An 18,935-nucleotide genomic window follows, 5' to 3' on the forward strand; every position below is an offset into this window, starting at 1 on the left:
ACCCCCACACCATTGATGTGAACTGAGTTGGGAGAAAAGAGCTACAGTTAATTCACTTCTGTAAATAATTTAGCTCTGTTAGATCCAAAAGTTACATTTGATTCATATGCTCATAAAATCGCCTAGTATCATATTTTTTTTTTTTCCAAACTGGTCCCTAACTTCAGGCAGCCTGTGGAACAACGATCCCATAAAACAGCTCCATACATGATTTAACAGAAGACACAGACTAATATTAGAACAGTAATAACCAACAGAAGTAAACATGTTACGGTTTTGAAAACCCGTGTGCCTTGCCCTACAGGCTTTCAGGCTCCCACATCCAACAGTGTTCCTTCTGGCAAGTACCTTTAACGTCTGTTTGCTCTACCTGAAAATTGAACAAACCATATCGAATACATTATTTCCTCACTTTCTGACACGGAGTTACTTTACCAAGGAAGAACTAAAAGGTTCTTTGAAGTGTGTACTAGTCACTCACAGCAGAATAGCCTACGAAATGACTCCTACAGCTTTACATATTGTACAGAGGAGTGTAAATGGCATAATCTTCCAAATGGGTAAAACCTGAACTTGCTGATGCATATATGACAAATTTTCCAGCTTTTGAGTGTATGAAGCTAGGTATCCAAATGGAAGTACCTGCCAGTGATCCATAGCTCCCATGGATGTCAATAAGAGAGATATGTAACTAGTTTCTTTACAAAATGGCGTTATTTTTCTCTAGTATCTAGCAGCTTGAAAAACTATGTTGCTATTACCATTCAAGATTTTCAGGTCTGTATTTTTGGTATTCAGCAGGAACAGAGGTAGGAAGCCTTCAGTGAAATGTTCTGCAGTTACTAAAATTAATTTAGCAGTCAATAAGTGGAATCAGTCAAATTGCATTTCAAATGAGATTGCCATTCCACTCCTACAGCAGATGAAAATAAGCTGCTAAGCTCAACAATCTACTTCATTTTAACTTACAGGTATCAGAAGACACCATGGATATCACTGAACAACATGAACCAGCCCTATGAAACTGACAGTCACTACTGTCAGAACCTGTGGAAACTGGGACCATTGAAGGCAGAGGGATTGACTTCTGAGATGCAGAAAATGTAAAATTCCCACTTATATGAGGCATAACGCTGGTTCAATCCCAGTAAAAAGCAGGTTGTAAAATTACTTGACCTGTGATTCATGCAGTTAATCAAGGTGAAACAAGGAATAGAATAGAGATGGCTGTTCCTTGGTATGCTATTTGGCAGAAGTGCTTTCACACTGACTGCCTTTCCTTTGGACTTAATAACCAAGATCCTTAGGTGACGTTTCCTTCTCTGGATTGCAATGAAAGAGATAAAAGATCCAGCTTCATTTTTTCCTTATTTAATTATGTTTACATATACATGCCATAAAGTGTTCTTAATAGAAAATGTATAAAAGAATGAATCAAGGAGAAGAGACTCCAGTGTAACATCTGTTATACCTTTTACAAGTACTGATATTTTACACAGCTGCCTTTAACGTACGATTCCATATGCACAAAGATATTTCAAGTGTACCAAAATGGAAGACCTTATTTTTTATTCAAATCTTAAAAACAGAATGCCTTTTTCAGATAACTTTACATTTTTGATTAGTTAATTCTTAAAACATCAGCAAAAATATCATCCACCCTAAGTTGCATAATTTCCTGCGTGTAAGTACAGTGAAGCTTGACAGAATCTCAGCTGGCACAGTGATGTGAATAACCATGACATTACCACTTACCAATAAACTGACAGCTGAATTCCAGGATAAGAAACTAGGATTAGGCATGTTAATCTCAAAGCCCAAAGGTACAAGAGGACAATCCTCGGTTTTGCATTAAATTTTTCAGAGACAGAAAGATACGTTTATGGAGTATATCTGAAATTAAATGAGCTCTTTTCTTATTTATCAAGTACTGGAACATTTCAATGACATCTTCTTCCAAATACTATTCTGAAGTTTTTTACATGTACACTTCAGAGATGAACAATTATTTTAAAATCAGTGAATAATTGTTAAAATTCATAAAGGACTCATTCAGCTTGACCCATATGTTTTTCAGATTTAATCTCTCTGAACATTTGAGTTTCATTGAATTTTATCATGAAAATGATTACAGAGCATGCACTTTTAAGTCACAGTTGCAAGCACTCATACAATATTAAATGTGGGGCATTGTATGAACAAAAAGAACTATGTAAAATAATTGATTAAAAAAAAGAAAAATGAGATAAAATAATGGCAAGCATAGCTCTAAAAACTCAGCTCTGGTATCTTTTAGCTACAGACAGACAGAAAAATCACAGTGGCTATTTTTACTTCCTTCATATGCAGCTTAATGGCCACCAACACCTCGGCAGAAAGCTCACTGTGCATAGCAAGAGGCCTCATCACACTGCTGTGAGGCCCGAGGGAGCAAGCAGGTCATACTGGAAGGGTGGCCAGATTAAATGACGCTTGAATGCCCTGAGCAGAGTTTGCAGAGTGTGTCTAGGGGAGAAAAGCTGCAATTTGACAATGCTGAGTGATGAGTGAAAAATGGCAGCATTGTCTCAATAGTTATCAAACGATGTTCCCAACTTTCACTACCTCAAGGGCCTGTCAGGCTTCCCAAACATGTAACCAGGTAGCATGGCTAAGTGGTAGCTTTGGAGGGAAGCTTTCCTTGTGTATCAGCCCTAGAGAAGTTCAATGCACTCACAACTAATGGGACTGCAGATGCAAAATTAAAATAATGGTTGTCGCAGGCACTCAAATGTTTTGGTGACAGGTTTAGCTATCTCAGGTTTGGGTGTCACCACAGCCTCGTGTGCTCAGGAACAGCTGTGTTCCTCCCTTTAAACCTGCCAGGTCTCCCTGGGGCAAAGTGGGGATGCAGCACAGACATACACAGCTGTAGAGGATACATCTGCTCCTAAAAGCTGCTGAAGAAGAAATTCTGAAGCTCTAACTGGGGAAGGTCTGAAGAGATTTTCCCCTTTGCTAAGTAGGTTTGGCTTAAGATGAGTTATGAACAAAGGAAGCATCAGGTTTAAAATCTTAAAGGGAAGAAGTTTTCAAGTGGAACATTTTTTTTTCTTTTTCTTTCTTTCTTTTTTTTTTTTTTAAGTATTTATTGAAAGCATTTTAGGTCCTTAAGATCTCCAGTAAGAATCTCTGTCTAGAAAGGACTTTGTCACATACAAAATATGCTCAGAAGATTTTAGCTGGAAGTAAGGTTCTCCAATCATTTTCTGGATTATTAAATAATTACATTTTTATCTCATCTCCTATTCTCATCATTGTTACTATAAAGAAGAAGGGTGAGAATGCACGATTTCTTGTGAAGCTCCACCAAAGCAATGTGCTCAGGGAGATGCTAACCTGGGGCTCCTGAAGAACTTGCAATTATTAAGTATGATTTTCTTGCCTCAGTCACTGGTAACAAGTTCTTCACCTCAGTGATCAGAAAGGATTAGGTCCTAGCTTGTGTCAGCTAAAACAATGCTGGTTACAGTGCCACTGCCAAAGCACTGTGTGGGCTGAGAGAGGAAGGAGAAGAAAACAATGATAGCAAGTCATGGGGAAAGAACAAGAGAGGTCACTGCACACAAAACAGAACATGAAAAAAAAAGAAAGAAGATAAACAAAAAATAAAGCAGGAAAGCACAAATCCACAGGTGATGAGAAGCCCTTTCTCCTGAAAAAAGTTGACATAGTGGGAGAAGATGGATACTGCTGTGATAATACAGAAGAACTGAAAACATGCAATGTAATGTTGAAGATATTAAAGTTCAGAGCATAGTTTGATGTGATTATTTGATCTTTATACTGACAGAGTGTGTAAAAAACACAACTCTGGGTCAGAAATTCATCCTGTTACTGTAAACAGAATAAAACCATATCCTCTCTCCTTAAAATCTGCATGTTTTGCTGAAATGGACAGTTATAGTGCTTTACTCATTTCCAAAATTAATTATGTAAGCAGATTTTGTCCTAGACAATCAGAAAATAATTTTAAGTCAAGCTCTGTAATTTAAACTGAAGTTAGTAATTATACGGTAATTTCATCCTTATCACCAAGATATCCATATATCATTCAAGTGTGCAAGGAAAGCAGTGACTCAGGCCAATGCAGATGAAGGCTCTGCTGGTATCCCAGTGCCACAGAACAGGCAGCATGACCTAGTGGGAAACTGTATCTGCAAGTCTTTTACTCCAGCTCCCTGATAAAAATATGCCATAGAGGCAAAAGTGCGGATTTGCTGATGAAAATCTGCACTAATGCAGAGGTTTCTTGTTCTAGAGCTGTGCTGCTCACACCACTAAGACTTCAGCAAATGCAGATTAAAAATTTAAAAAGCTGGTATGAAGACAAGAATTGTCATCTGCTCTGGGTGGTTTGCATGCTCACGCACTCTTTTCTCAAAGGTGCAGCTGGTGTAGTTTTTGTTTTGTTCTGTTTGCATGTTACCTAATTACTTATGCCACTACACATTCTCATTATGGAACGGGTAAGCAATTTATGCTGAGCAACTCTTCCAGCTACTAGAAGTCTTAAAACTATTTTAAACTCAGAAGAGCCTTATTTCAGGATAAATAGGAGGAACAAGTAAGCATCAGTATATATCTGGAGAAAGCTCCATGCAATAGGAGATACTAGACATTTCAGGAGTGTAAACACTGCTGGAGTGCTCAGACAGTAAGTGATGGGTGAATTATATTGCAGCTGGAACTGGAAGCTCTGAGCAGAAGCTGAGCCATGCAGTAGAAGTGAGCCAACAGCTCGAAAGAACCCAGCATAAAAAGCTGTGTATATAAGCCTAAGGGGGAGCTGAGAGACTAAAGTTCCAGAATTACAGAATACATTACATAGAAAAGCTGGGGGACTCTTGATGGAAGAAGCCACTGCCACACATGTTCCACTCTACAGAAAAGAGGTAGTACACAACACCTAATAGGCAAATTATAATTTTCTCCTCCTAATGAAAGCAAACCAGTTCCAAATATTGGTCACAGGGATGTCAACTTTTCAGTGAAGAGGTGTGGTCAAAACAGGATTTACATCAGAGGTCATGGAGAACAATACGTTTGACTCCCAGACACATGTTCTTGGAATTAATTAGAATGAGGTAATACTGGAAAATTGCAGAACAATGTCAACCTTGTAAGAGAAGGAGAGATTCATCTGTATTCATTTAATTATAGTACCAGGTAAAAACAACCTTTTTATCTACCTTACCTCATCGAGACATCTTTCATACTGTTCTCTCTGATTTTCATTTTCCAGAGCCAGTGCTGAATTCTCTGCCTAGAGTAAAATAGAATAAATAAATAAATATGTAAATTAATCAAAGGATGTCTTGTACTACATGACAACTCATAACAATTCTCAAGGGGTTTACTTATTGTACTTCTTCAAGATCCAGAATAAAATGCACCATACAATCTATTTTGCTACAAGTTGGTATTCTGAGTAAAACCATAAGTGACATTCATTTTTGAGATTATTCACTCTATACACTACAATTTATAACAATATCATAGCAGATATTCTGCGTATGTCCACGATCTCATCTTGTCAGGTGCAATAGAGTTGGCAATGAAACATTATAAAAGATATTGACATATCTTCTCTTCCTCTCCCTTTTCTGTTTAGAGTGAACCTGCTACCTGAGAACCACTTGGAAGCAAACAGGCAGCTACTATCACAGGAAACAAAAGGCAATTGTATGTAAACTTTAACTGTGGCAGGTCTTCATAAGCCTGGTTTGTGCAGTGGGGAAACCCAGGTGCACTGGTCATTCTATAGATAATTGGTGAATTACACCCTTTAACTGAACCAGAGATATTTATTAGTCTTTACTTAAAAAAAAATCCTATTATTTCAAGAATGAGAGGTATTTTACTACATCTAAATGTAATCTTGATGTCAGAATTTTTTTTTCCTCACATATGTAATTTTAAATATGATAAAGTTTCCTTTACAGTAGGGCCTTTAATTTCCATTATGCTCATGCTTTTTATCATAGTGAAAACTTCAAAATGACACAATCTGGTGTGTAAATTACAGTAAACCAAAGTATTTTCCTATATATGCATTGATTTTAGGAATTCTTACAGTATGAGAAAAGTAAAACTCCAAAGTGTGCTACATACAATTGCATCAGAGCAAAACTAGTTATTTCTTTAAGACTGAGAAACTAAAACAATATATATAAAAATCTATGAGTAATCTATTAAAACTGGCTCTAGGAATCCCTCTACCTCCCATGCATAACTTCACATCACACAACCATAACACCAAAATCAATGCATTCACATAATTACAACCATTATGCAATTTACAGTTCTTGTTTCACTTTAACCTTCTGTCAACCTATAAAACCTTAACAAATGCTGTTTCAAAGGAATTGTGGTTACACAAAACAACAGTCCTAAATATAGATAACATTTATGGTTTTAGAGAAAATTTTATGTAATGTACTGCATGGAAAGATTCTATGGAAAGATGCACATTTCTCTCTTCCTTGTTGAGACAATGATTGAACAAAATAAGAATCCCAAGTCCAATAAATTGATTTATTAAAAACAATTTCAAATTGAGCTAAATCATAAAAATAAGAACATGAAGGAAAAGCAAACATGCATTATTATCCAGCATATTGAAAAAGAGTAAAAAAATAAAGTGTGGGAAGAAACAAGGGCATATAGAGTTTAGTTATTTAAAGGTCTAAATAAGCAACTGTACAGAATCAGTGCTTTATCTCGAGGGTACAATTAAGCCAGCAAAGGTGGTAAAATGCTCTGCATCATATTTTCTCAATGTCACCTATGAATGGGTTCAACATATGGCTATAAAGAGTCTATGGGTGATCCTGCAGAGAGCACTGTGAGATGAGGCAGCAAAAAGTGCAGATGCAAAAGTAAGTAGCAAAGTAGAAGCAGAAGCTGCAAAAGCAAAAACAACAGTAGAGAAATCAGAGGCTGGAGGGTAAATAGTCCTCCACACTGAAGAGGCTATCATATATAGTTCTGTCTGCTTTTACAGGCCCATTCTTGCAAATTGACTGGTAAAATAAAGAGATGTTTGCTGCATAAAAATGTATTTCTGAGTTTAAGATTTTCAGTTGTTTTCTTTATGAATATCCCCCTAAAATGCCACCCATAACAAATACTTCTTACTGTTTTGAAGCAATCATTATAAGATTAGTCTGCACAGACTTTAACTCACACATATTGGTATACCTATGGATTTAGGTTTTAATTTTCATTTTCATTAACATAAAAACATTTTGTATGATTTTATCCTAAAATAGTTTGGGTAGGCTCTTCCCACACAGAAATGTGTAAAAGAACTACAAAATATACTTGTGCTATATAAAATACACAGAGAGCTCCCCACGCTTCTCTCATTCCATATTTTGGAATGCTGTAAGGCTGTAAAATGGAAGAAAATCTTCTTGGATCTGTTCTGAATCTCTGATTTCAGTGAGCTATTCCTTTACAAATAGGCTACTAAAATTAGGAAATCTAAACTTGAAAGCATTATAAATAAAAGCTACATTTCATCTCTTATCGAGCCACAGTGGAAACATCTGTATAATAAAACCTATTCTCACACCACTGGCTTCAAAAGTGTAGTAAAAGGATGGAATGCAGTCAATGTTAGCTTGACTTCTGTACTTCTTGATTGCCGAGCAAATCATGACTATTTATTTGGCATTTTTGTAATGAGGACTGGACTAGAAGTGAACACTCGACTGATTTTGCTTAAGAATCTGTGCTAGTTCCCACAACATGGGAACACCAACACTTGATGCACTAAATCACTCTATATTGCAACTGAATACTTGATAATAATCCTCATTCCCCCAAAAGTATTCATTTTGAAAATTTGTAATAGCACTTGTGGTCTCAAAACCCTGCCTCCTAATCCAAACCTTCATTTATGTAACAGAAACCACTGGGTTTTGATGTTATTGTAAGGCTGCTCCATTTTTGCTCAGAGGGATCTAACTGCCTCCCATATTGCACATTCTGGGCATCTTTTGCCAGTTAAGCAAAGTCGGTTTCCTTGAAGGAAACCGCTATTGAATTTATTTTCGTTTTTATTTCCAGGCCATACTTACAGAAGGCTAAGCTGTAGTAAGAAGCCTTCACTTGAAAGCAGCTTGAAACAGCTTGAAAGCTATTGCACACTTGCAGGCACCTGGGGGCAGTGGCAGTACTGAACCCGGTGCAACCACTAATCCCATCCATAACCTGGCTGGGGACTATGCAGGAAAAATCCAGCTTGCTGACAATAGTACTTAGATATCAATGATTTCTATAGTGATTTCTAGTTTTAGGCATAGCTGTCCTCTAGGACTTTATGTATATTTTATGTTACACATAAATGAACCATCCCTGTCCCTCAGCCTTGCTGACACCAAAAGCGAGGCAGCCCAGCCAACTGCTGCAGACAAGGAACATTCAGTGCCTGCCACCAGCACCTCAGGCACACATGTAATTTCTTGGGGGGACAGCTCTCGAAGTACAGCATCATTCAGTCAGCCAAAAGTAACTGTGGCATAAATGATACCTAAATGAAACATTCAAGGATCCTAAAATGTCAAAACAGAGGCTCTTCCTAGTTCCAGTTGTGGAGAAAGTTAGTCTCTCTAAACATTGGAAGATTTAAAGATTTTAATCATGACTTGGATGATGCTAAATAGCCTTCAACTTCCTAAATTTGAGACATTTTTCTGTGAAACTGAATTTATGGAAAATCAATTTGAAAGCTAAAACTTCAGACTCCTTTAACAAAACAGAGGTTGCCTTGAATTGATACCACTGCTAAGGCACAGTCATTACATGAGACTTTGTCAACTCTGATTTTAATTCCTTTCTCAGGATGAAAAACACAGCTCTACTAATGATAAAAATTATCTCTGGGTCAGCTAATAACTTTGTCTCTCTTCCACAGATGTTGAAGAACACCATTTTCTCCTGCAGGGCAGCTGTTTGCACAAAGTTTTATAACCACAATGAAATTAGACAGAACATTGAATTTTCTAGTCAAATGCATGAAAAGACAAGCATGAGTAAAAGAGAATTGCATAGAAGATAGTTTTCCTTACTCAACCATTGTAGAGTTGAGACAAAACAAAAAGAAGAGAGAAGAAAGCAAAGAGTAGTAAGTATTTTGCACTAAGGGAAGAGGAAGAGGAGATCACAGAATCATAGAATGGTTTGGATCAAAAAGGACCTTTAAAGATCATCTAGTCATGAGCAGGAGATGAAGGTCTAAAGGTTGTACGTCTAGTTAGCAGCTCAACATGCTCTGAAGGTATTGTCAATAAAGGTCAAGAGGAACAAAGTTATGACTGTGAACTTTAAAATCCCTGACAGAATGCTACAACACAGTTACCATGTGCACTCCTTTGTTATTCATACTAAACCATTTGTCCATTTATAGAAAGCTTTATTGATTTACACAGACACTCATTTGTAATGCCCAGTGCAGTGCATTAATAGCTGTCCAAGCACTTCAAATGTACTCAGCAATTTTTTCCTGCATTCAGGCTCTGATTTGGCATATTTTGTGGTCACAGCTTCATGCAGTGTACATGAGAGGTCAAAACCTGTCGTTGGCAAAGAAAGAAGTAATGCTGTTGCACTTTTTCCTTAGGTCCTTAGAGCATTTTTGGTAAGCTGCTGCACTAGGAAGGGTTTACTGCTTGAACCATTACCGTGTCTTTGGCCACAGGAAACTTTTTTTATTATTCTGCCCCTGTTATGCAGAAAATTCATCCTTTGAAAGACTAATCCAACAAATTGTCAGAGAAAAGTTTAACACCATAGTTATGCTGGTCAGAAGTACTGAAAAGTAGATCTGTGTTTTTAAATCAACATAATTGTAGCAACAAAAGCCTTAATTCAATTCTAGGACTAAAAAACCATTTCCCACTGGCCACTTCCAGTGTCTCCAGGACACTGACACCAGGGAGTGCTTGCTACTGATGCAGTAAATTTAGTGGACTGATACTTAAGTAAAGTGTGGGGTTTTTTGAATGTCCTGCTCTTAATCAATTCTTCTGGATAATGGAGATGGGGAAAAAAAAACACTAAAAGGACAAAGTAGTGATATGATGACAGCCAGTCTTCTCACCCTTGCTACAAATCACATGGGTGCCTTCACCTTCTCGGTTGCATTATTTTCTGATATTGGTTTTTTGGTTGTTTTTTTTTTGTAATAGACTATTACCTTTAACCCCACTCAAAACATTTTATCTGAAATACTCTGCCACTGTTCAATTTCCATTCAGTTAAAACATGGCATGGAAGTAATACATATGTGACATTAAATAAGAAAACACAGAACCATGCATGTGTCAATTATAATTCTGTCTATAAAAAGGCCACATTAAACCTCACTGGGCAGCACTGGTAGGGATCATTCTTGCAATTCACAATTTCAACAACATTTTTTTAAAAATTCTTTACTGCTTAGAACAAGCCACTGACAGATCTCAAAAGCAATCTGTCTCACCATGCTATGCTATAGCCATGCTACCAATGGGTTTGTAGACTCATAGGGACCAGTATAACTTTATACTAATGTATGTAAGAAATAAGAAAATATTTATTCAACATCAAAAAACTAAACCCAAAAATTCAGGTTTAAATGTTCCTAATGAAAAGCAGCCCGAAGTCTGTGCAGCTGCATATGATGTTTCACCAATTATTGATGAGCAGATTCATGTATTTAAACATGAATTTACAGAAAAAATTATGTAACAGCTTTCAAATTAGTGCCAAGTTCATGCTGCCAGAGATCAGGACACAGACCTTGCTCATTTATCTACAGATTTTCAGCAGGTCACAGGGAAAGACTCCAACCAGGGTCCTGGACTGGGCTCATAACCATGGAGATCTTCTCCTGTCTGTTGAGTGTTTACCAGTCCATACAAGAAGAAACAACCGTGTTCGACCTAAATGATGAAGCCTCCCTTTTGAAAGAAGGGTACAACTAGAGTTTAATCTTTCAAATCTACTTACATTGGATAAATGTACGAACTTCAGGGATTGAATCAAACAAACCAAAACCAAATGGGATTCATACACTGCTGATGAGACTGTGTCCTAAAAAATGACTAAAGCAACTCTCATATTCCTGGGAATTCCTCTGTGAAATACCTTTATTTATTTTTTTTTTTCATTTTCCAGAAGTTGGGGCTGACAATTTTCAGCTGGTTCAATAATTGCAATATTTGTCTTTTTTCTTTTGGTTAACTCTAAAGTAGTTAAGAATGACAAGCCTTTAAAACTTTCAACATTTTCCCTTCTGACACCACAGATATGTTTGGAGCTGACATTTTAAAGAGAAGGTTAGGAATAGATTTAGCAAAACAGACTGCATCATAACCACAGGCTTATCTTTGAGCAAAAAAATATCTAGGCTACTAGCAGATATATCAATAATAGTGTTGTATGTTTACCTGCATGCAAATTGTAGAAAACAGCAAATTCTACCAGTAGAAGAATTCTACTCTACTGGTAGAGATAATAATAGACTTACAATACATCCACTGTCAATATAGGTCTCTGAACAAACAGATTAAAATTATGAAATATGTCCTCCTTTTTTCTCCAAAATTCTTCCAAATGATCACAATATAAAACATTTTTTCTGAGGATGAGGAGTAAAAGAGATCTAAATAAGCAAAACCAGGCAGTATAAATCTCTGTTTCCTAATGTTAAAGACATACATACACGGTCTATATAAGGCATATACACTTGATAAAGCACAGAAGTACCAGCATGGAGAGCCAAAAGTCACAGGAAGACTCCCATTTTTTCACTCCTCCTCTGAATGAAGTTATGTGATGCCAATGTTGTCATACAGCAATACTGACTGGGCCAGTCAGGAGGGAGGAATGCTGAAGCTCATCCACCTTTCTCAAAACCACCACTGTTCCAAAAGTACAGGGTGTCTCCCTAGAAGTGTGTGCCTGGACACCACGTTACAGGCCATCATTGTGTGTGTTGTGAAATTTGTTTATTTTCTGATTTTCCAATATTTACACTCAGTGATCCTTCCCCTTGCAAACTGTGAATGAGAGGCAGCTGCTCCATCTCATTCTTTTTTTTTTCTCTTGTTTTAAATTATTTGTTCCCTTATGGAACTGTTCTCCTTAAGAACTGAGAGCATTTCACTCTGACAGACTTACTGTGCTTCCCCATGTAATATTAACAGGCAGTTATTTCCTCTCTCAAAGAACTAAAAATAAAATCCCTGGTCCATTAAAAAAAAGTATGAGATCCCAAAATTGTAAGTGATACTGATTCCTACAATTAATAGAGGCAAGCAGTGTGGACCTGTTTAATCTGAAATGGTATTTTATGTACAATATCAGCTGGTATATAGCACATCTATTAGTATCTTAGCATTTGAAACTGTTATATGAATTAATCACATCACATTTGGTCAGTAGCATTTGTTTCAATTTTTCTTGCATAGGGACGTTCTAATCCTTTGAAATAGTAATTATTTGAAATACTAATTATTTGAAATTAGTAAAGAATAGTTCAAAACCACGTTACAGGAGTGGTTTATCTGTATATACAATGCTGAAGCTCAATAGAAAACAGTGAAGTCATTTTCAAAGAAAATATTTGCTTTGCTTTGAATGGGAACATTTTGGAGAAGTTTGAAACCAGCAACAAAATTTTGGCTTTGAATCCTTCTGAAATCATACATATGGCAACCTCTTTTTCAAAAGTTTAAAAAAGGTGGGTTTTTTCATTTTATTTTTTAATTCAGATCTTGAGGAAAACTCACATACTCTAGGATAGTTTTTCAAGCAATAAAAAGGCCACTTCAGAATTTACTGTAAATGAGTTATCCTTCAAAGCTTTGCAATTTTGACAACGAGCTTTCTGTGATTCCATTATCCACAGCTCCCTAAGTAGCACACTCAGCTTCAAGGTTCATCTAATGTGGAGTTTGAAAAGAATAGGACATTTCAGATCTCTGGACGAAAATTAATCATTGGGCATCTTTATTCCAACAGAAACTACTTCTTATTTTCCCCCACTCGTCCTGCTGAGGTGTTCATAGCACAAACAGGCAATACTGCTACTGATTCTTGTCACTGAGAAGTGGGTATGGGAAAAGATGACCAAGGGACAAATTGTCTTTACAGGAGACACCTCAATATCTATGCATAGGAATAAGTCACAAAGGCCTTAAGCTCATTTTCTTCAAAAGCTGAAATTCAAGAATTTAGATATTTCTTTTAGCAAATTTAATCTCCCTTTTCAAATTTTGGCAGATCACACTAAACTATTAAATCCAGGAATAGAATATAATTTTGCAATCCGATTGATTGTTTTAAAAAGTGAGTTTGTTTTTCTTTAAAAACTCAGAGAAATTAAAAACTATGGTCAAGAGAATTAAGTAGAAAACCTTGAAATGAAGTATCAGGAAGCTAAGCTGTGGGAAGCCCATGCTGGGGCAGGGTCCTGGCAGGACCTGCTGACTTGTGGGGAGAGGAGCCCACACTGGAGGAGGTTCTCCTGGTAGGACTTGTGGTCCTTCGAGGGGCCCACGCTGGAGCAGCCTGTGCCTGAAGGACTGCACCTCATGGAAAAGTGACCCACGTGGCAGCAGCTTGTGAACTGTTGCCTGTGGGATGGACTCACACTGGAGAGGTTCGTGGAGGACTGCCTGCCATGGGAGGGACCCCATGGGGAGCAGGGGGAGGACTCCTTTCTCAGAGCACAGGCAGAAAACAACCTGTGATGAACTGATCTTAACTCCCATTCTCCATCTCCCTGTGACACTGGGGGGGAGGAGGTAGAACTTGGGAAGGAGATGGAGAAAGGTGTTTTTAAGATTATACTTCTTATTCTCCTGCTCTGATTCTTTTAGTAATAAATTTAATTAATAACCTCACTTTGAGTCTGTTTTCCCCATGATGGTGATCACTAAGTGACCTCTTCTGGTCCTTAACTCACGAACCCTTTGTTACATTTTCTTTCCTCTGTACAGTTGCAGAGAGGAGTGAGAGAATGGCTCTACACGTGTATATTCAGGATATTTTTTTTATTTTAATATCTATAAATTCTTTTTCTCAATAGCAGTTATTCTCCTTTAAAGTAGTTTTTATATATCTTTTCTAATATCATTAGAATGAAAATAAAATATGATTTCATAGGTCAATGCGAAAAATGCCTTTAATTCTGTAAGTGGTACTTCTAGGCTGCTCTGTGATCCTGATCTGAAGGGCTGCTGTTGAATTATAGTAAACAGTTCAAATTTGGAGCTAAATTTGCCACTGTCTTGAAGGAACACCAACACCAACCTCCTCCCCACTCGCCCATTCCCCTTCCCCAGGGAAATTCAGCAATTGACTGTGCTCATTGGGGCTGATGATAGCAAGATACAGAGCTTTACTGCATTCCTGTTTTTTTCCTATGTGTCATTTAATGTATAACCTACAACACAATTGTATTTCACAACCAATTATTTTGGAGCTCACTGAAAGGTAAAACAGCAGATGTTTTGCTCTGTCTTCAGAGAAAGTGGATGCTGAATATTTATCAAGAAATATTTTTTCCTAATTATTAATCCTAAATTTCTTCATTTAGTTCAAACAAAAGTAATTATGAAATAAGATTATTTTAAACTGACAGTCCGGAAAACACTGATCCCATATATTTGAATGTCACATTCACTGGCTGTGTGATTGGAAACTCATACCAGTTTTCTGCTATCCAAGGGGGATAATCTTTTTTTTCTTCTCCAAAGAAACATTATGAAATGGAAAAAAAGGTACAACTGGTTTTCCATTTTAAAAATTGTTATTTGAATTCTGAGAAAAAGAATTACTTTTCTTTGTTATACTATGCAATAGATGTAAAATATTACGTGATGTTATAATTGATACTGTCACAAAATATGTAAAAACATAATAAAATATAAAATTTTCCTTCTCCTATGCTGAATCACTTTATTCTATTCCTTTACAGACTTCAAGTTAAAAGGTTTCCAGCACTATAAGCTATTAATGTAGACTGTTTCACAGTTCCTGGCATAAATTTATAACAAGTTTCTCTGTTTTAACTACAGTGGAGCACTGGGTTATTTCTGAAGGCAATGTTTCCTGCAATTTCACTCTCTTCATCAGAAGTCACCCATAAGTCAACTGCCCCAGGTATTTCAAAATGAACTTCTTTTGATGGCTCCTGTTATTTCTCTCCCTCCCAGCTAAGAGAGTGTGAAGCAAAGCGGAGCAGGACAGGTAGGGAGAGAATCAAATGCCATATAACGTGCAGCAATTGTTTTGTAGCCAATAGCTAACTCCTAATAACTGAATCACAAAATTACTGCTCATTTCTTGCTAACTGAAATGAAACGCTATTTGCAAACATCACCTTGTTTCTCCTGGGAGCTTGGAACATTTTTCTCTTTTGTTTTTATAGGCACAGTAAGTAGCAGGCAATGCCCCTCACTCCACACAGCGATACACAGCACATTGGCTTCTGCACTGACATTTGTTAAATGGAAAGTTCTGATTCATTTAATCTTTAATCATTTAGGGTGGAATAGTGAATTTGCAGAGCAATGTCATTTGGCCCAAAAGAACAACAACTCAGGCCCCAAATTCTGCCTTTTAAAAGCTTCAACAGTTTGGAGTTTTGTCTGCTTTTTCTGGCCTGCACAGTCTGTGCTCACTTAGAGAACATGGATGCAGAGGGATGAGGATCCCTTGGAAATTGTCTGATGTGGCATCACCTGACTGTGATCCTAACAAGTTATATGAAATGTCTCCTATTGTGCTGGCTGACATAAGCTTTTTGGCTTGGGTGAGCAGTGAGTGTCCTGATCTCAAGTGACTTTTCTGACCAGACTACAGCTCACACTATGGTGTGGCCTTGCAGCCAATGGACTGGGTTTCTTTTACATGAAATGGAAAGATGGGCTTAACTAGACTCAACTGCTGATGGGCTTAACTAGAGCTCAGCCAAAGTGAACTCCCCAAAATGTGCACAATATGGGTGTCAGGTCCTTAGAATGCCACCTTGGCTCTGAGGGTCTGCTCCTGTTACATTGCACTGCTCCTAAGGTAGACATATAATTAAAACAGGCTATTTTCCTAAATTAATAGGGATAGCTCTAAGGAAGTCAACTGGCAGGAAAAGAATATATCCCATAACACCAACATAAAAGAGAAGCCTGTTGGGAAGACTTTTTCCTACACATAACAGAGATGTTCCAGAGCCATTTTTCTACTTGGATAATTTATAGCTTTGTACTTGATGAAAATAGAAAATATGAACCTGTACAGAAACATATACATTCAAGTCAGCTACATGGAAAGTAAATGCTATTATAATTACATATTATTAAGTGCTACTGTGTAATATTAAACACTTCCTCAATTATTTACTTAGTTTTGCTCTTCAACATATACAATTTATCTCAGATTTTGTTCCTTTTACTTACATTTGTTGGTAAACTACAGCCCTGGGAGGTCCAAGAAAAGCCTTAGACTACACACTTTGGAGAATGAAGAAACCTGCAGTTCTTAAAAAAAACAAGCTTTGTCTGACAATAACAGTCTCATATGGCACACACATTAAGTCAAAGTTGATGGGATTCAGTGGTACCCCAGGTGTGAAAAGCACAGCAGCAGTAGCAACCCACAGGAAGACACATCATTCCTACACTGTTTATAAAGCTTGTAACACAGCCTTTTTCTCTCTTTCATGCCTCCTACCTTAACTGAGTCGAATTTATGGATGTATGTACATAACAGCTGTCTCTGCATGGCACTGGGGAGACTCTACAATATCTAATAAAACTCTATTTTTTGATGATACAAATCAGATTCAAGGTTACAGAAAGAACGCTCATTGCTTATTAAAAAACAGTCATTATTGGTAACAACAGTTAAAGTATAATGACATCAAATACGATACAGGACTGAAGGAAATTATCAAGGAGGAGGCAACAGGCTTTTCTCTGGCACATGTCTAAGGTCTAAAGAAGCAAACTGTAAAGTTCAAAAGATGAAAAGAAAAGAGGTATTGGAGGCAAGTAAGGAGAATCTTTAGCTGTTTCAGCTACATGGCCTCTTCACTGAAAAGCCTATCTCCACTCATTTCCAGCTTATCATTAACTGTTAAGACAAATGCTGAACAAGTATTTCAGCAGGGGAGATGCAACACACAACAGTCGCACATAATGCACAATCCTCAAATCCATTTCTTAGTTGACCTGAAACTGTTGTTTCAATAACTTTAGAGAGGATTTTGTCTGGCAAAGTAGCCAATATGTAAGTACTTTTCTTCTTACAGTATAACAAAAAGATGAATGAAAACCCCAGGTCTTACTAGCTTCCTCTATTTAAAAGAACTTTTTCCTGAAGAACCTAAACATTGACACGCAGAGCACTTAAAATAAAATCAGAAGGATTTTTCTGGAGGGAAAAACCACTTGAGTGAAGACAAGAAGGAAACCTGCAGGCTTATTAAAGGGAAACAGCTGTAATTACCATGTAAGCCCTTCTGTTCTCCTACATGATTTCCGAGTACATACAACCCAGAAGACGAATAGGAAAATCCATGAATCACAAAGGTGAACGAACACTGCCACCACATGTGATGGAAGGCCAGCAGGGATCACAGGTATTCCTGTGGGAAGGGAAGAAACTCTGCCCTCTAGATGGCATTATGTGCCTGTATATCCCAGATGGAACTGGAGAGCCCTGCCAGGCAATCTAAGCATGTGTCCACCTGCACAGGAAACATGGGCCCAAACGTCAAAAATATCAGATGGCAGCTCTTGGTCTCAGTGGGAAGGTCACAGCTGCACATTGCTGAACGGCAGAGCAGGGGCTGTCCTGGGGCACACACCCTGCCTTAGCTGTCTGATGTGGGAAGCAGAGGGGCAGTGCTCAGCCTGAGATGAAAAAGAATGGAGGATCTGCCTGGGGAAAGGCAACTTACAACTGGCAGGGATGGGCAATATATAAAATATATAATTAAAAAACAACAACAACAACAAAAAGCCAAAAAACCAAAACCAAAACACAGGAAGAAAGAAAAGACTGTCCTTATGATAAAACAAACCTCTGCATAATAAAGCCAGCAAATATTGAATTTCAAGAGTATGTTAATCACAGATTTCACATGTGTAGCTAAACATTTCCCAACACAGGAGCCAAGACCCTTACAAGCTAGAATTCAGCAGAGCTCCATTAATTCTAGTGTGTGAGTGTAAGCATACCTGCCCAGAATCCCTGTATTTCTACAAAATGAACAAAAAAGAAATCACTACCAAATTAAGAAAAAAGTGAATCACTACGCAGACCTCATTACTGTTTAAACATTTTCCAAGGTCAGTATAGACAAATTAAAAGAGAAATTATTTTACTATATAAGAGTTGTAAGGGATTCAGCTCTAACAGCTGAGGTAAATTAATTGGAATTTCCTATTTGACTAGTGGAGAACATCCACAAAATACCAGGATTTTTAAAATAATATTAGTTTGAAAGGAACTGCAACTACTTATTTAGTTTATGAACTGCAGAACTATCATTACTCTCAGCCATATTGCATGCATTAGTACGTAAATTAAAAATATAGGATGTGATACTAAAATCTCTGTCCCACAATCTTTCCTCTGAAACAAATGCCACTGTGAGTAATGAGGAGCTCACAGAAAGGGCTTGTGTAGAGTTGGGCCCAGAGTGCACAGCTGAGAGAAACTATTTAAAAAAACTTCTGAGTCTCACTCTCCGAAATGATAGATATGTTGGGATAAACACAGTCACCTAGATCTATAACACAGTGTTGGAAAATCTCATTTCATTCAGCAGGGAGAGTGAATTTTCAATTGTACCACATGCCTGATCACTAAAAAAGGTAAGTTACATTATCTACCGA

The 18,935-nt window shown here is 37.3% G+C and overlaps 1 protein-coding gene across 5 annotated transcripts in view; it reads right to left on the reverse strand.

The window, feature by feature from the left end:
• NCKAP5 (NCK associated protein 5) overlaps positions 1 to 18,935 on the reverse strand; it is a 371,875-nt gene that overhangs the window by 96,468 nt on the left and 256,472 nt on the right. For all 5 annotated transcript variants that reach the window (XM_027679099.1, XM_027679100.1, XM_027679101.1 and 2 more), the window contains exon 8: positions 5,237 to 5,305. In XM_027679099.1, coding sequence (XP_027534900.1) covers positions 5,237 to 5,305 — 69 coding nt within the window. The remainder of the gene's footprint in view (positions 1 to 5,236; positions 5,306 to 18,935) is intronic.

The sequence above is a fragment of the Neopelma chrysocephalum genome, unplaced genomic scaffold (assembly GCF_003984885.1).
Source record: "Neopelma chrysocephalum unplaced genomic scaffold, ASM398488v2 Primary Assembly neopelma1_44, whole genome shotgun sequence".
NCBI lineage: Eukaryota > Metazoa > Chordata > Aves > Passeriformes > Pipridae > Neopelma > Neopelma chrysocephalum.